At 39.9% G+C, this 18116-nt stretch overlaps 1 protein-coding gene across 1 annotated transcript in view; it reads left to right on the top strand.

Moving 5' to 3' along the window:
• Nucleotides 1-270: 270 nt before the first annotated feature.
• The window catches only part of RAB21 (RAB21, member RAS oncogene family), a 40325-nt gene continuing 22479 nt past the window's right edge, over nucleotides 271-18116 (top strand). The window contains exons 1-3 of the mRNA XM_025476587.3: nucleotides 271-639; nucleotides 14695-14754; nucleotides 15545-15652. Coding sequence (XP_025332372.1) covers nucleotides 487-639; nucleotides 14695-14754; nucleotides 15545-15652 — 321 coding nt within the window. The 5' untranslated portion in view covers nucleotides 271-486. The remainder of the gene's footprint in view (nucleotides 640-14694; nucleotides 14755-15544; nucleotides 15653-18116) is intronic.

The following is an 18116-nucleotide window of genomic DNA, read 5'->3' on the forward strand; positions in this document are numbered from 1 at the left end:
GGCACGGGAGCCCCCAGGGCGCCTGGGCAGGTGCGCCCGCCGGCAAGCCCGGGGCGAGGAGCGTGGGCGCGCGAGCAGCGGAGCACCGAACCCCCGTCCGCCGGCAGCCAGCTCCCGCGGTGCCAGGCCTCCCGCGATCCCGCCGCCCCGCAGCCCCGCCCCTCGGGACCGCGCGCAGGGCCGCGCCCGCCGCAGCCCCGCCCCCGCCGCAGCCCCGCCCCGCCCAGGCGCGTCCGCGGCGCTCACGTGACGCGAGGTGTGACGTAGGAGGAAGGAGACGCCATTAGAGGGAGGCGGAGAGTGAGTGCTGGTCTGCGCTCCTCGGGGGCCTGACGTGGGGGCCGCGGCCCTTGGTTCCCGGACTCCGGCCCGCGGCGGAGGGACACGCGGCGCCCGGGCGTGGGTCCGCGCGGAGGGGCCTGCGCCGGCCGCGGCTGTGAAGGCGCAGCGGGGCGGCGGCGAGGGCGCGGGCGGCGGGGAGCCGGGATGGCTGCGGCCGGCGGCGGCGGCGGCGGGGCGGCGGGCAGAGCCTACTCCTTCAAGGTGGTGCTGCTGGGGGAAGGCTGCGTGGGGAAGACGTCGCTGGTGCTGCGCTACTGCGAGAACAAGTTCAACGACAAGCACATCACCACTCTGCAGGTGCGGGCCCCCGGGGGCGGCAGGTGGAGCCTGGGGCCCCCGCCCTCCGCCGCGGTCCCCTCGGCCTTCGGGTGGCCTCCGTGAGACGGCGCTGGGCGTCCTGGGGACGCGAGGCCCGGGGAGCGGAGGGCAGGGGAGGGGAGTGGAGGGGAGGGCAGGGCCGCCCGAAGGCCCCCCCCGGTACCGCTTGGCTAGTTTTCCCCGTTGATTCACTTCCGCTTGGGCCCTAGGTGCCTTCGCTCCGCAGCGGCGACTGCGGCCCTTGCTCGTCGTTTCGGAATCGGGAACTTGGGCTGCCCGTGTGGTTTTTGCCAACTAGGTGGTTTGTAACTTGAGCGCTTACCGGCGGCCGGGTATCCACGCACGCTCCGTCCTGCCCTGCCCTCGAGGAGCGTGTTGGTCTTGGCAGAAACCGTCGTCGGCGGGGGGTTTTGGAGGCGACCGCTCGGCGACCCGGTGGCGGGTTCCGCGGTCTCGCTGCCGCCTGCGTGGGCCCGAGGGCGGCCGGCCCCGGCACCTGGCGGCGCGCTGTGACCGCCGGCCAGCAGTGGGTCCCCACGCTCACCTGCTTTACCTGCAGCTCGTAGCGCAGGGCTGGCCTCCTGCTGAGCGGTGACGTGTGGGAGTGCCGCCTCTGACTCGTGGGGAAGTCGGGCCTTTGAGGCAGGTGGAGCATCAGTTTGCACGTGTTAGAAGGAAAATACGCAACCAGACTGAGTTAGTGATCGACTGATGTGACTCGACCGAGTTAGGGGATCGACTACTCTGACCCAACGAAGTAAGTGATCGACTAATCTGACTTAATCAAGTAAGTGATCGACTAATAGGACTCGACCGAGTTAGTGATTGACTGATCTGACTCGACCGAGTTAGTGACTGGCTAACATGACTCGATCGACTTAGTGATCGGCTGATGTGATTCCAAGTAAGTGATAGACTGATGTGACTCGACCAAGTAAGTGATTGACTGATCTGACCCGACCAAGTAAGTGATCGACTGATGTGACTCGACCAAGTGATCGACTAATCAGACTCGATCGAGTTAGTGATCAACTACTCTGACCCAAGTAAGTGATCGACTGATCCGACTCGACCGAGTTACCGATAGACTAATTATGACTCCATCGAATAAGTGATCGACTAATCTGACTCCACCAACTTAGTGATAGGTAGTAAAATCGAGTGGACTTTTGAGCCTGATGGTCCAGGTTCATATCCCATGTCCCGTCTATTTCGCTGGCTGTGTGATCTTGGGCGACTTGATTAACCTATGCCTCAGTTTCTTCATCTGCTAAAACGGCCAAAATGATAATATGTTGCTCATAGGGTTGTCAGGATAAGCATCCATAAACTCAGTCAGGACCTTTTCTCTTGTAAGCTCTCCATCTTTATTACTTTACTGGCCCAAATTGCACAATAGATCTTAATTAGTGACTGCATAGTGTGTAAGAACCTTGACACTATTTAACAGAATGTACAATCTCCTCTAATTGTTGTGACATTTAATATTTGATGCTATTATTAAATTACTGAGTCTAGAATTCATAAAGATGCTCTGATTCCGTGTTCTATTTTTATTCCTGTTTTTACTCCTCTTACGTAAAGTATAATATCTGAAAAAAATGAATGTGAGAAAACTCCTTTTTTTTCTTACATCCTTGAACAAGAGCATTTATCCAGGTTTTTTTTTTTTTTTTTTTTAGATTTTTTTCAAGAGAGGGAGAGAGGCAGAGACACAGGCAGAGGGAGAAGCAGGCTCCCTGCAGGGAGCCTGATGCGGGAGTCAATCCCAGGGCTCACACCCTGGGCTGAAGGCAGGAGCTAAACTGCTACGTCAGCCAGGCTGCCCACTTATCCAGTTTTAATAGTTGTTACTGTTGAGTGTTGGTAGTGAAATCAAGGAAATTTGTAGGGTAAATACCTATGATTATTTGGAATTTAGAAATTCATTTAGGTAAAGTAATAATAGCTAACATTTCGTGAATTCTTAACCGTACTGCTTTACTTTTTTTCTATCATTTAATTCTTACAACAACCTATGAGGTAGATAGTTTTATTAGCTCCATTTTGCAGGCAAGGAAACAGGCTTGGTTGAGTAATTTGCTAGCATTCATTTTGCCACAAGTCATGTATGGTGCCCAAGCTGAAATTTGAACGCAGGTCTGACTTAAGATTTTGAGCAATCACACTGCCTCTGGATATGGGTAAACCACCCCTTTAGTGGTTACCTTTATGCTACAGATCTAAGATAAAAGAGAGGATCATTGGAATTGAGCCCCTCCTCCTTTTAGGATAATTTAGTCCTTTCTCTTAGTAACTGTACCTTCATTATACATTTCAAAGATACCCGTGAAGCTAAAAGTAGGCTAAAGATTTTTCAATGTTAGAGAGAAACCACTGCACTTTATACTGGAGGGGTTGGAGTTAATGGTAGATTTTCAGTATAAAAACATAGCAGTCCTGATTTTAATATTTATATGACTCATCACAAACAGTATCTGAATTATATTACAGATTTTTTTAAAAGATTTTTATTTATTTATTCATGAGAGAGACAGAAACACAGGCAGAGGGAGAAGCAGGCTCCCTGCAGGGAGCCCAACACGGGGCTCGATCCCAGGTCTCCAGGATCATGCCCTGGGCTGAAGGCGGCTCTAAACCACGCGCCACCAGGGCTGCCCTATATTACATAATTGAGGATTTTATTGCATACCAGTGTGTGGAAGCAGCATTGTATCTACTCTTTCTTCTACATCAGTTTATCTCATCTTAATTTTTTTTTTAGAGAATTGTGATCCATAAAACACAACCATGTATGCTTTTAATTTCCAAATGGAGAGGAGATCATGCATCAGAAGACATGAAGAGTCCCTCTTTTTTGGTCAGCAAAACTACCTATTACCTATCTTTGTAACCTACTTTGTGTTTTGCAAAGTACACTCTCTTGCAATCATATTTCAAAGACCTAGAAGACCAAGAGGAACCTAAGGTAGTTTATGGTTCACTGTTTTGAGTCTTTTGTTTGATATTTCAGTCAAGCGATTGTGCGCTTTTTGTCTCATCTCCTCTTAGAGATGAGATAAACTGGGATAGAAAGTGGAAAACTCAGTGTCCTAAGGTGGCCCACTTGATTTTGGACGATTTTAATTTCCGTTAAGCTTTTCTGTATATAAAACTAAAATCTGTTTCTTTGTAGTTTCCAGTTCCATTTCTGTCCTCTGAATCTTGGGCACACAGGACATCCCTTCTGATAGTTGAAGAGAGCTATCACATCCCTTGGTCTTGCCTTTTGGGTAAACAGGTCTGGTTCCTTTAAAGGAATCTCCTATGACATCATTCTAAATCATTTCACTATTTTGACATCTTTTCTAGACACTACTTAATCATTGTCCTCTTTCCTTAAAATGTGACTCTTTGAGCTGTAGAAATGATTCCAAGTGTGGTTTAAACTGAGCAAAGCACAGGCTGTCACCTTGTCTATTGAGAGTCCTTTTCCAACACTGAAATAGAAGAGATTCTATGAGTTTGTGGACAGCTGTTACATTGATTAATATTGGGCTTACTGTCTTTGTCTTCCAAAAAAAAAAAAAAAAAAGGCATTACATACTATATCCCTCAAATTCTTTTTTCTTTTATTTTTATGGTTAAGTTTTTTTGTTGCTAATGTATTTGACCCATTACAGTTGGTTTTGATAGATTTACTCCGTAGTCAAGGCCTGTTGCTGTTCTTTTATTTTTATTTTATTTTTTTAATTTTTATTTATTTATGATAGTCACACACAGAGAGAGAGGCAGAGACACAGGCAGAGGGAGAAGCAGGCTCCATGCACCGGAAGCCTGACGTGGGTTTCGATCCTGGATCTCCAGGATCGCGCCCTGGGCCAAAGGTACGCGCTAAGCCGCTGCGCCACCCAGGGATCCCTGTTGCTGTCCTTTTAAAGCTTGATTTTATGATTCAAGAAACATGACCTGTGGGTCAGGCACTTGTTTGGGTTCTGGGTATGCAAAGAAGGAGATATATTCCCTACTGTCCGGATCAGCTCCTCATTTTAATTTTGTCACCTGAAGATTTGCTAAGAATGTCTTCATTGTTCTCATCAGGCATTAATAAAGACTGAAAAAGGGACATAGGGCCAAGTATAAAGCTCTGCAGCAGGTCTCATTATAGTCCAGTGATGCATGACCCAAGGTGTATTTTTCTTTAGATGTGTGGAATCTTAGAGTGGGGCTTTTTTCAGACTGTGCATGGGCCACCATCTATCTTAAGTGAGAAACAGTGGACTGTTGTACCTGTTTATGAAAATGAAAACAGAAAACAGCTTAAGATCGACTTGACTGCTATGGGCTACTAACTAGTGCACAGAAAGCCTTTAATGAAAATGGTTATTCCAGCATTATAAATCTAGTTTTTTTGCCCTAGCTACATCAGTCTTGCCCACAGGGGATATCATGAGATGCTTTGTCAAATGCTTGCAGAAGACAAGATACACTGTGTTTCTGCATTAGGAGGCTACATTTACTACATTAGGATGTAGTAAAAAGGGACAGGACTTGGAAATTAGACTTAGTTTTGCACTTTGTTTCCTACTGTTTAGCTATCATGATCTTGGCAGGTTATTCTAATGTTCGTAAACTGGCTCTTAATCTATAAAATGGAAGGGTCTTACTGGAATTTTTTTTTTAAGATTTTATTTTTAAGTAATCTCTGCACCCAGCGTTTGGCTCAAACTTAACAACCCTGAGACCAGGAGTTGCATATTTACTGAATGAGCCAGCGAGGTGCCCCCTTCACTTACAGGATTTTTATGTTGGTTAAATAAAGAGCCATCGGAGGTAAGCCTCAACAGTGCTTGGCACATGTTCGGGTTTTTTTAATTTATTTTTTTAAAGATTATTTATATTCATGAGAGACAGAGAGAGGCAGAGACATAGAGGGAGAAGTAGGCTCTCTGAGGAAGCCCAACGTGGGACTCAGTCCTGGGACCCCAAGATCACGCCCTGGCTGAAGGCAGACGCTCAACTGCTGAGCCACCCAGGCGTCCTGGCACATGTTTGTTTAATAAATGTTTGTGTGCTTTAAAAAAAAAAAAGTTTGCGTGATCCTGGGGTCCCAGGATTGAGTCCCACGTCGGGCTCCCTGCAGGGAGTCTGCTTCTCTCTCTGCCTGTGTCTCTGCCTCTCTCTCTCTCTCTCTGTGTCTCTCATGAATATATAAATAAAAATCTTTAAAATAAATAAATAAATGTTTGCTATCGAATGAATAGATGGTGCTTAATTTGTGTTGGTTTCCTTTGTGGTAACTCAGAAAGGTAATGGGACTAATTTGACATGAATTATTTTGAGAACCTATGCTATATCTGAAGGATCACTATGTTTTAAAATTGTTTATAATTTTATATATATAATTATATATGCATACAGGAAATACTGTTTATATAAATATATAAATTTATTATTAGTATACATATATACATGTTTATTATCCATTCTAGAGTTTTGACTGGGAAATTAAATTCCGTCTTGAAAATTGTGACACTGGCCATGCTTTGGTGTTTTAATACTTCTCCCTTTTTGCAGACCTTCTTCTAGGTTACTAATAATTATGAAGAAATCTTCTAAAAAAAAAAAAAAAAGAAATCTTCTAGGTGAGCTCTCTAAGAACTCAGATCCTCTACCTAGCCCAGGAAACTTAATCATATATGGAGTTCCCATGCTCTCGCATGTGATGACATAAGCAATTAAATTCAATGATTGTTTATTTCATACCTGTTAAATATCGAACATTGTGGGAGTTGGGGAATACAAAGATGAGTAAGATACCTTAACCATCAATTAGCTTTCTTGATTTTATTCTTTTTTTTTTTTTTTTTTTTAAGATTTTATTTATTCATGGAAGACACACACACAGAGAGGCAGAGACACAGGCAGAGGGAGAAGCAGGCTCCCTGCAGGAAGCCTGATGTGGGACTCGATCCCCATCCCGGGTCTCCAGGATCAGGCCCTGGGCCGAAGGTGTCGCTAAACCGCTGAGCCACCGGGGCTGTCCTCTTGATTTTATTCTTAAGTGTTTTTGTCATTTTGACCATAACCACCTTTTATCTTTGGTATGTCTCTATATCTGTGTTCTTGGGTGGTCACTTAATTTTCTTTAGTTGTATGCAATTTTTCCCCTTGTATGAAGGTATTTTAAGATTATGCACTCTAAATGTTTTCTATCACTTTCCACTAGTCTCATATAAAAAGTACTGTTGATAATCAGAACCATTAGTCTTCTTCCCTTTTAGAAGTCTAACTGGAATTCCACCTCTATCTGCCTTCTGTAGTCCCAGGTAGGTAGCTGTCATTTGATTTAGCAAAGCAGTGCTCTTTAAGATTGCCTGGGAAAATAGTGTCCTAATAGTTTGGCAAATGATTTGTACTTGTATTAAAGATACATTTGTATTAGTTATTAAATGTCCAAAGTCCCACAAATAATAATGGTGTACCATTTTTTTTTTTCTTTTTTAAGATTTTATTTATTTACTCACGAGAGACACAGAGAGAGAGAGGCAGAGACACAGGCAGAGGGAGAAGCAGGCTCCACGCAGGGAGCCTGATGTGGGACTCGATCCCGGGTTTCCAGGATCAGGCCTTGAGCCGAAGGCAGGTGCTAAACCGCTGAGCCACCCAGGCGTCCCACCATTTTTTCTTTTTTCTTTTTTTTTTTTTAATTTATTTATGATAGTCACAGAGAGAGAGAGAGAGAGGCAGAGACACAGGCAGAGGGAGAAGCAGGTTCCATGCACCGGGAGCCCGACGTGGGATTCGATCCAGGGTCTCCAGGATCGCGCCCTGGGCCAAAGGCAGGCGCCAAACTGCTGCGCCACCCAGGGATCCCCCACCATTTTTTCTTAAGCGAAGTCTATTACTTTTTTTCCACTCATGCACCTTAATTTCCTAAACAATACTTGGCATTCAGGTTCTAGCAGTTGCTTTTATTCTTGGCATCATAGTCTCTGGTCTAGAAATCTTGGTTTCCTTATTTGTAAGATTAGTGTTTTGAATGTCTGGGATATCTTCCAAGTAGTTTTGGAAGCCACATCAGTGTTGAACAGTCAATTCATTTCCATTATCTTTAAAAATACAGTAGTTGAAATGACACACCCCCTCCTTGGTATTTTACTAGATGCTTGTGGTCTATAGAAGGGTAGGTGGTTTGTTTCTTGTTTTTTTAAGAAAAGAGTTTTTCTGAAATTGTGGTTTTAAACTCCTAATATATAAGTATTCCATATCTGATTGCCATTTTCTGTTTTGTGTTTTGAGCTACCCCTCAAGTAACTTTTTGACTCTCATTTTCAAAGTATTTACTTGAACTCTAAACTGATTATAATCCTTGTAGTTTATGGAAACTAAGGACAAGAAATGTTGAAATATTCAAGCACTCAGCTTAGTTTTCTTTCTTTATTTTTATTTTTATTTTTATTTTTATTTTTTTCTTTCTTTTTTTAATTGAAGTATATTTGACATACAATGTGTAAATTTAAGGTATATAATGTAAATTTGTTATATTTCTGTATTGTGATATGATTGCCATTGTAGCAATGCAGTTTAGTTTTCCAATAGCTGATTTTTACTGCCTTGCTACAGAGGACTAATTTTATTTTATTTATTTATTTATTATTATTATTTTTTTAAAGGAAGCCTTTCCTCCTCCTTTTTTTTTTTTTTTAAAGATTTTTATGTATTCATGAGAGACACACACAGAGAGAGAGAGGCAGAGACACAGGCAAAGGGAGGAGGCTCCATGCAGGGAGCCTGATGTGAGACTCAATTCCTGGTCTTCAGGGTCACGCCCCAGGCTGAAGGTGCCTCTGAACTGCTGAGCCACCCAGGCTGCCTAATTCTCTTTTTTTTAATAGAGGGTTTTTTTGTTTTTGTTTTTTTTCTTTTTAAGTAGCCACTTTGCTTTTGGGTAAGATGTTGGGTAAATGAGCATCATGTGCAAATGATAGATGTTTCCTCAGCTAATGAGTTTATTGCTTTGTTAATACCCCTAAAGTTTGGAAGATGAAGTCTTTAGAATTATAACCAGAGTTTAGAGGATTAAGGAGGGACATCTCTCATTACTCTGATCCTCATTACTTTGTGCCTATCCTGAGAATATATTTTTGGGAGGTGAGTTAGGTATCCAGTAACACTTAGTTTCCATGTAGAGGAGTGTCAGGTTAAGAATGTGTGTGTTCTAGAATACACAGCTTTGTGCAATGGAAAAAGCACTGTGGGGATCCCTGGGTGGCGCAGGGGTTTGGCGCCTGCCTTTGGCCCAGGGCGCGATCCTGGAGACCCGGGATCGAATCCCACGTCGGGCTCCCAGTGCATGGAGCCTGCTTCTCCCTCTGCCTGTGTCTCTGCCTCTCTCTCTTTCTCTCTCTGTGACTATCATAAATAAATAAATATTTAAAAAAAAAAAAAAAAAAAAAAAAGAAAAAGCACTGTGGAATCAGACAAGCTTCTACCCAGTGCAGCACCCAACTGTGTTGTCTGACCTTGAGTGAGAGTCACTATATTTCTTTAAATCTCAGGTTCGCAAGTGTAAAACAGAGCTACCTAGCTACTTTACGGGGTTTTTACAAAGAGTAAATGAGAAAGTCCAGCACAGTGTTTAGCACACAGTATGTATTAATTTTTTTTTTGTCATCTTATATTTCTAGAACCTTTTGATATTATAATGCCACTTTCCCTCTTTCTAGACTGGGAATTCTTCACTGAGAGTTGCTAGGGATTTGTAAATCCCTTGGGTGAGTGTGTGAAATTGTTTTTGGTATGTGCAGATGAGCAGTTTTCTTGAGTAAATCAGTTCATGGCTCTCATCAGATTCTCAAAAAAGTCCATGATCACTCCTCCCTCTCACTCTTACTCCCATGTAACAGAATTAAGAGCCACTGCCCCAGATAAGTATAACTCAAGTGTAACTAGATATATTTGTATCTCAGTAGTTTGTCCAAATTGAGATTACCTCATAGAGGTGATTAAAAAAGGTAAGACAAATGCCAGCCTTTTGATTGTTCGCTACTGTCTTGATAGTACATGAAATTTTTCAGCTTTATTCTCAAATATAAATTGTATATATATTTGAAACATATTTGTTCTTTAAGAAAATATCTGTAACATATTAAAATCTTAGACTATATATAAAATGGGACAATTTATATTACACAGTGGGACTTAAGTATTTCATTATGATAAGGAGAAAAAAAGATTTAGTGGGGATCCTTGGATAATATATCAGATACTTGAATTAATTTGGTTTATTTATTTTTGTTTTTTAAAGATTTTATTAATTCATGAGGGACCCAGATAGAGGCAGAGACACAGGCAGAGGGAGAAGCAGGCTCCCTGCAGGGAGCTTGATATGGGACTTGATCCCAGGACCCCAGGATCATGCCCTGAGCCAAAGGCGGATGCTCAACCACCAAGCCATTCAGGTGCCCCTAATTTGGTTATTATAAGGAAACTTTTAGGAGCACATCTCTTACATAAATTGAGTTTTACCTGTACCAATTTACCCACGCATTTGTAGATATGTTTATCTACAGTAACAGTTTTGGTGTGTCAGTGCTGGCTTGTCCTACTCTCTCCACAAGAGAAATATCTCAGATCTCAGTGTGGGAGATACCATAGCATAGTGGTTACGGGTCATGTCTGGAGCCAGACGGCTTGGATTTCAAATCCCACTATGTTACTTACTGTGTGACCTTGGGCAAAATACCCTTCCTGTGTCTAAGTTTCCATATCTGTACTATTTGGGTAATTATATCTAACTCAGGGTACTATGACAAATGAATTAATGTTGTTGGAAAGCTTTTAGAATATTGCCTACTTCATTGTAAGCATCGTGAACATACTAAATAAAAATATGTAATATAGTTGACAGAAGACTTATGAAAAGATAATCTAGAGTATAAGCAAGGCAGTATATTCTGTATATTAAAAATTAGGTTCCCTGTAGTTCTTCAGGATAGAGAAAGTGAGTGTGGGTTGTATGGGTGGTATGAGAAAACTTAAAAATTGAAGGAAGAAAGAGTATGTGGGTCATGAACTGAACTGGAATAGATGGGATTCAAGTAGAGAAAAGAGAATACATGTAAATTAGAGGGGAATTTTATGAGCAAGCAGAATTAGAGGTATGCATATAAACCATATAAGTTGGAGAGTGAGTGGAGAAATACTGGAAGCTATCTCAGGACAATAGATGTGGACAGTTGTTTAGGTCCTTAGATACAAAGATAACACTTAAGAGATTTTTGCTTGTAGATTAGGGTTCCTGAACTTTTATAAAGGAGAAGCTTGTGAATGTTACTATAAAAAGTGCTCTGTGCAGTACTTGATGGAAGGTAAGCATTCAGTAACTGTTAGCTGGTATAGCAATAGTAGTAGAAAAGGAAGTATACAGTTATACTGTACAGATGGGCTATATTTGTGTATCTTTTAAAAATTGCCTATTCAGGGACACTTTTTTCTATTATCATCAATACCGATGAGCATCTTTCCATAAAAGTGTATACCCATTGTTCCTTAGGAGATACTTAACACTGTTCCTTAAAATCACCATGGGAAGGTGGTGGTAAGTTTCCAAGGAGATGGTAAAAAGGAAATGGTAGGGCTCTGTTAGCTCTAATTCATTCCTCTCTACTGAGAAATCCCAAAATATCTCATGATAAAAAGGTTATTTTGGTATTAGCTACCATCAGGGATGTAGTTCAGGCAAACTTACTAAAAATGGTATCTTATTAGCCTTTAATGACTTATGGTAAGTTTTTTGTTGTTTTGTTTTGTTTTTACTCATAGAGGCTTTAGGAAGGTAATTTGGCATACCAACTAAAGTATGAGGTGAGACCAAAGGTATTATAATAATACGAGATTGGCCGTCAGAGAACTCCAGAGGAAATAGGGAAGACAAGTCTTGGTAGTTTTTTGGAATGTGGAATGTCAGGGGAGGAAGAACATTCAGTTGATGATACTTCTAAGATTATAAAGCTCAGTGACTTGGAGAATGTGATCAAAATACTAAAGTTGGAATGGAAGGCCAATTTCAGAAGGAAGATCAGTTTAAATTTAAATATATTTGAGAAGAGAGGCGTTTAAGTTGACCTACCCTATTAAATATTTGGATAGGATTCAGATTTTGAGTTTCTTTATATAGCATTGATATTGAAACCATGAAAATGGTTGAGTTCAAGTAGATTACACAACTAAGTGGCAAAGCTGAGATTCAAATTCAAACTTCTGATTCAAAATTCTTTTTTTTTTTTTTTTTTTTTTTGAGAGAGAGTATGTGTGAGAGTGGGGTGGGAAAAGGTGACAGGAACAGAGAGAATCTTAAGCAGGCTCCACGCTAAGCCTCCTCATGACCCTGTGATCATGACCAGAGCTGAAATCAAGAGTTGGACTCCCAACGGACTGTGAGCCACCAAGGTGCCCCTCACAGTTTATATTCTTAGTTTCTGTGTTATAATGAGTGGGAGAAGTCCTTTGTTCACATTTATTATCAAAACATATATTTGGTCTTCTCATTTACCAGGTTACCTCCTTTGTTATTTTGCCATTTATTTTATACCCTGTTCTATGTAGTCTTTATTTCATTTAATAAAATTTCTTTAGCATAGTTTGGGTTTTGAAGGAAGATGTTCCTAGATTTCATCTCAGCTCTGCCATTTGTATCTATTTTTGTATTCCTTAGTTAATTACTAAAATCATGTGCTTTTTCTTAATTCACAATTTCCTTGGTGTACATACAACAGAGAATTCTTCCTGAAATCTAGGCTCCTCCTTCAGTGATAATTCACCATCCTAGTATTTTTTCTGTTATACCTTACTTCTCTGTACTTTATTTTATATAGGTACACCTGACTGTGACTGTGTCTGCATAGCTTTAGACTTGGCTCTCTATTCCTTTTTTTAAAATATGTCAGCTGACTCTGAATTCTGATTATATTTCTTCTCAATTACTCTGAATTCTGTTTTCTCTTTTCTATCTTTGTGGACTTGATGCAGGCCCATTTTGTTTTTCTCTCCAACTTAGTAATCACCTCCTGTCTCCAGGTTTAGACATGTCCTTTCCAGTCTACCCTCCCTTCGTATCCCACAGGATTCTCTTAAAATATAGATGTTATACTTCCCCACTGCTTCAGAATCTTTCAGTGATTCTCCATCATCAGCAGTAGTATTCTTTTTAACGCTTATTCCTTAGGATAAGTTAGGCGTTTCTCCAGGGAAACAGGTCAGACAAGTTTGGGAAATGCTTGTATAGATGTAGTTAGCTTTTCTTTTGGCAGAATCTTAGGGTGCTAATGTATATTTTGAATGTATAAAGGGAATACAGAACAACATGCTGCATTTCCCAAATCTGACTGTAGTACACACTGTAAAAAAAAAAAATACACGTGTAGTGTCTTGGAACAGAGTAATCTGTTTACTTTTAATCACAAAGTAAAGTCCATACATCTAGACATGGAACCTTAGCACTTTTTAAAATTTATTCAGCCTTAGCCTATCTTCGTAGTCTCATCTCTGGCATTGACCATACTAACTTGGAGTTCTTCATGGGGAGGGAGTTACGTCTTTCAGGCTTCAATGGCCTCACCCATTTGTTGGAAAAGCCCCTACTACTCCTAAAGGGGCATCATCACCATCTCTCTGAAGCCTTCTTTGACTCATCCAGACCAACTTTACACTTCCTTTCTCAGGACTATTTTATTTTATATTTAATTTAAAAATTTTTTTTTTTTTTGACTCCGGACTCTCTTTAGAATATACTTGGCAAAACCCTCCCATTTTAACAATTTGTCATAATACTGTTCTTTACATATTTATTTCTGCTATAGTTTATAAACTCCTTAAAGACTGGAACTGTTTCATTTCTGTGACATAAGTACCTGGTATAATTATCAGATACAGGTAAATAATTGAATCATAAAATAATTGCAGGAATATTTCAAATAATAGTGGTATTCATACAGTTGAGTCAATTACCAGTTAATATATCTTCTATCTTATTTAGAAATCTCTTAGCTCTTTCTATAATGAATAGGTAAGATGACCTCAAATTAAATGCTCTAAGAAAATATGTTGGCTAATTGAATTTAAATAAATAAAAAGTAAATGCTTTAAGAAAAAATTTGGGCAGCCCTGGTGGTGCAGCGGTTTAGTGCCGCCTGCAGCCCAGGGTGTGATCCTGGAGACCCGGGATCGAGTCCCTACATCGGGTTCCCTGCATGGAGCCTGCTTCTCCCTCTGCCTGTGTCTCTGCCTCTCTCTCTCTCTGTGTCTCCATGAATAAATAAATAAAATCTTTAAAAAAGAAAAAAAAATTTATGGGGAAAATCTAAGAAAATATTTAATTACCATTTTTTCTTTCTTTTTCAAAAAATCTTTTTGTTTGTTTTTATTTAAGTAGGCTCCATGCCCAACATGGGACTTGAACTCATGACCCTGAGATTAGAAGTCACATGCTCTACCAACAGAACCAACCAGGAGCCACATTTTTCATTCTGTCTTTCATAGCTTGTAATCATAAAACAAAATACCATTTTTTAGATTAGAATAAAATAATTTTCTGTCTTCCATGAAAATAATTTTTGGTCATTAATAACTCAGTGATTACTTTTTCTCCCAGATAATTTGAATTTCATATTGAGATTATTATTCCATCTATAATTTTTAGGGTAAGAAACATTTTATATGGGATCCCTGGGTGGCGCAGCGGTTTGGCGCCTGCCTTTGGCCCAGGGCGCGATCCTGGAGACCCGGGATCGAGTCCCACATCGGGCTCCCGATGCATGGAGCCTGCTCCTCCCTCTGCCCGTGTCTCTGCCTCTCTCTCTCTCTCTCTGACTATCATAAATTTAAAAAAAAAAATTAAAAAAAAAAAAAAGAAACATTTTATATGAAATATTGTTTAATGTGTATCTCTTTTCTTAGGCATCTCTGACTATCATAAATTTAAAAAAAAAAATTAAAAAAAAAAAAAGAAACATTTTATATGAAATATTGTTTAATGTGTATCTCTTTTCTTAGGCATCATTCTTAACGAAGAAGTTAAATATTGGTGGGAAAAGAGTAAACCTTGCTATATGGGTAAGTTAATCTTTTCCATTGATTGAGAAAAGACTTCTGCTATTCTTTGTATTCCAATAACTAATTGGCTCAAGGAATAGGAATTGAAAAATTCAAATTCAAATAGAAATTTGAATTTCTGGATTTTTAAAAAAAGTTTAGCCAAAACTTTTTTTTTAATGAACATTTTTTCTAAATCAGGCTAAGAATTATACAGTTGTATACATGAATATTACATATCATAACCTTTGAGCTGGGAGAAGGGTAAACTCAGAGGGATTCCATGTCAGAGAAAGTACAGGGTGGATAGACAGCCTGACTGGTCTGTCTTCCCCTCTGTGTTTCCATTCCCACTTTTCAAGGGAATGGCTAGGAGAGTAGGGCAAGGGTAATGCATCAGAGTATCTTTTGGCCAGTAGTCCTGGTATGAAAGTAGTCCTCTTTCCTTAATCTTCTTCCTCTGTGGGGAACCTAAATTTAGGGCAAGGCCTATTCCTGGCTTATAATACCATCTTGGGCATTCTGATCCTCTGACAAATAAACTTTTTTTAGTGGGGGTGGGAAGTTTGCTGAGGAGTAAGAGGGTTGGGAAGGGTAAAGTAACTTTTGTATAATGGTAAAACATTAAATACTGTTTGTAACATAAATTTTTATAAAATTTATAAATTTTATACAATGTTTTTTTTTTTTCCTTTTAACAGTGCTTTGAAGTTACCTACCCCACTTTCCAGTTAATCAAAAGTTTATTATAGTTGCAACAGCAGACGTATTTTTTTCTTCTGATCTAATAAGTGTTTGTTGCTTTACTTAGGATACAGCAGGTCAAGAGAGATTCCATGCATTGGGTCCAATTTACTACAGAGATTCAAATGGAGCTATTTTAGTTTATGATATAACAGATGAAGATTCCTTTCAGAAGGTATTCTATTTACTTATGGATCGATTACTTAAATAGAATAACAACACTAATTTTTCAAGTTTCCATTCACATGGTATTGTTTGCTAATTGTGATTAGTCTTGGTTTTGAAAGTAAAACTTGTGCATTAATGGTTACCACTCATATTTCTTGATGTAATATTTAATTTATGTTTACATTGTGAATAACAGTTACTGTTTATCACAATGCTTTCTCAGATCTTAGGAAAGGGAAATAATTTGAAATAAAACTATAAAAATCAAGGGGCTTGTTTTTTCTCCTTTTTAAAGAAAAATCACACTTATTTCTTGATTCCATATACACTAGGCACATAAATACTTGGTATAGCTGCATAGGCTCCCTAATTGTAAAGAGGAAAAAGAGCTTAAACTTGATTTAGCTTTTCCTTTTGACAATTAGGGAGCTAAATCAAGTTTAAGCTCTTTTTTCTTACTAAGTGTCCTGGAGGATAGAATATAAAATTTAAAGGACATTCTAGGTAGTATTTATTTTAAACCTTTTTCATTATTTTTCACCCTCTCTTTTTTATTAAAGATTTTATTTATTTATTAGAGAGAGGGAGAGAGAGGGAACAAGGAGGAGGAGGAGCAGAAGGGAAAGCAGATTCTCTGCTGAGCAGGGACCGCTACCCAGTGCTCAATTTCAGGACCCAGGATCATGACCTAAGCCGAAGGCAGATGCTTAACCCAACTAAGCCACCCAGGCGCCTGTCACCCCTCTTTTTTTTTTTTTTTTTTAAGATTTTATTTATTCATGAGAGACACAGAGAGAGCTAGAGGCAGAGACACAGGCAGAGGGAGAAACAGGTTCCATGCAGAGAGCCCCATGTGGGACTTGATCCTGGGTCTCCAGGATCACGCCCTAGACTGAAGGTGGTGCTAAACCGCTGAGCCACCTGGGCTGCCCTGTCACCCCTCATTTATTTATTTATTTATTTATTTATTTATTTATTTATTTATTTATTTATTTTTAAAACTATTGGTCTTGTGTCTTTTTTTTTTTTTTTTTAAGATTTTATTTATTTATTCATGAGAGACATAGAGAGAGAGAGAGGCAGAGACACAGGCAGAGGGAGGAGAAGCAGGCTCCATGCAAGGAGCCCGACGTGGGACTCGATCCCAGGATTTGGGATCAGGCCCTGAGCCAAAGGCAGATGCTCAACCGCTGAGCCACCCAGGCGTCCCCCCTCTTTTAAACATACACCAGAAATGTAGAATTTTTAAAGTTGTTTGGAACCAAAAATAAATTGATTAAACTTCTCTCTGAATTCTCATCACAGTCAGGATAGTGATTAATTATTTATTTCACCCTTCCTCCTAAAGCCCCTCTTGGAATAAATTTGTGAAGGGTATGTAACTAAAAGGATTAATTTCCAAGGCAGAAAGTTTACTTACCTTGAGTTACAGGTTTGTTCTGTTCCTGTTGAAATCACTTGCCGTTTTAGTTTCAGGTGAGTTATCTTTTTTTTTTCTTTTTTTTTTTTCATTTGTTTTTCAGTATAGCTGATGAAGCAACTATACAAGTTAGTCCTTGGATTATTACATATGGGAAAATTTAGTTCAAGGAGTAGAAAAAGGAAATAATAAGTAACTTGCAGGTTTAATGATACTTGAAAAATTTATGTGAGAGCTGTCATTTGTTGTCCCTTCTTGCGTTTTGAAATGGATAGAAATGGTTTGTTTTATTGATTATAAGAGAAGGTTGAGTCTTTTAGATTGAAAAGCGACCATTTATCTCTTTCTGCATAACAAAACCCCCAGAACTTGGTACTTAAACCAATGTTTTATTATTTCTCATGATTTTGTGAGTTGACTGGGAAAGTTATGTGGTATCATTGGAGTCACTCCAATGAACTTGGAATTTGGTTGGGCCAGGACTATCTAGAAAGGCTTGTTCTTCTCCATATGGCCTCTCACTCCCATCTGGTGTCTCATCCTCCAGTGCTCTCTCCACATGCTCCCTCATTCCATATTCTAGACTAAGCTGTTTATACGACATTGGGATCCCAAGAGTAGCTGCCAGGCCGTCTTAAGGCCTAAGTCTGGAACCGGCATAGCATTACTTCTACCACATTCTTTTGGTCAAAGCAAGTTACAAGACTAGCCTAACTTCAAACAGAAGGGTAATAGACTCTACCTCTTGATGAGAGGATTCGTAAAGAATTTGTGACCATCTCTAACTCACCACAGAATGTATGGGGGTAATGAATAGGATGCCTGCAGAGGGGATCTAATTGCAGATGAATAGCAAATTTTTTTAAAAAATTGGTTAAATTTAGTAGGTTATGATACTACCTATCCAGGGAGTAGAGGAATACATAATTTGATTCTGGTATGTTTCCTTAGAAATGATGAGGATGTACAATTTATATCAAATTGTCACATTTTTCTTTTGGGACATCAACTAGGAATGTAAGTTTAGTAGTTTTCTAAAACTTCATGTACA

This window comes from Canis lupus, chromosome 10, assembly GCF_003254725.2.
Source record: "Canis lupus dingo isolate Sandy chromosome 10, ASM325472v2, whole genome shotgun sequence".
Lineage (NCBI taxonomy): Eukaryota > Metazoa > Chordata > Mammalia > Carnivora > Canidae > Canis > Canis lupus.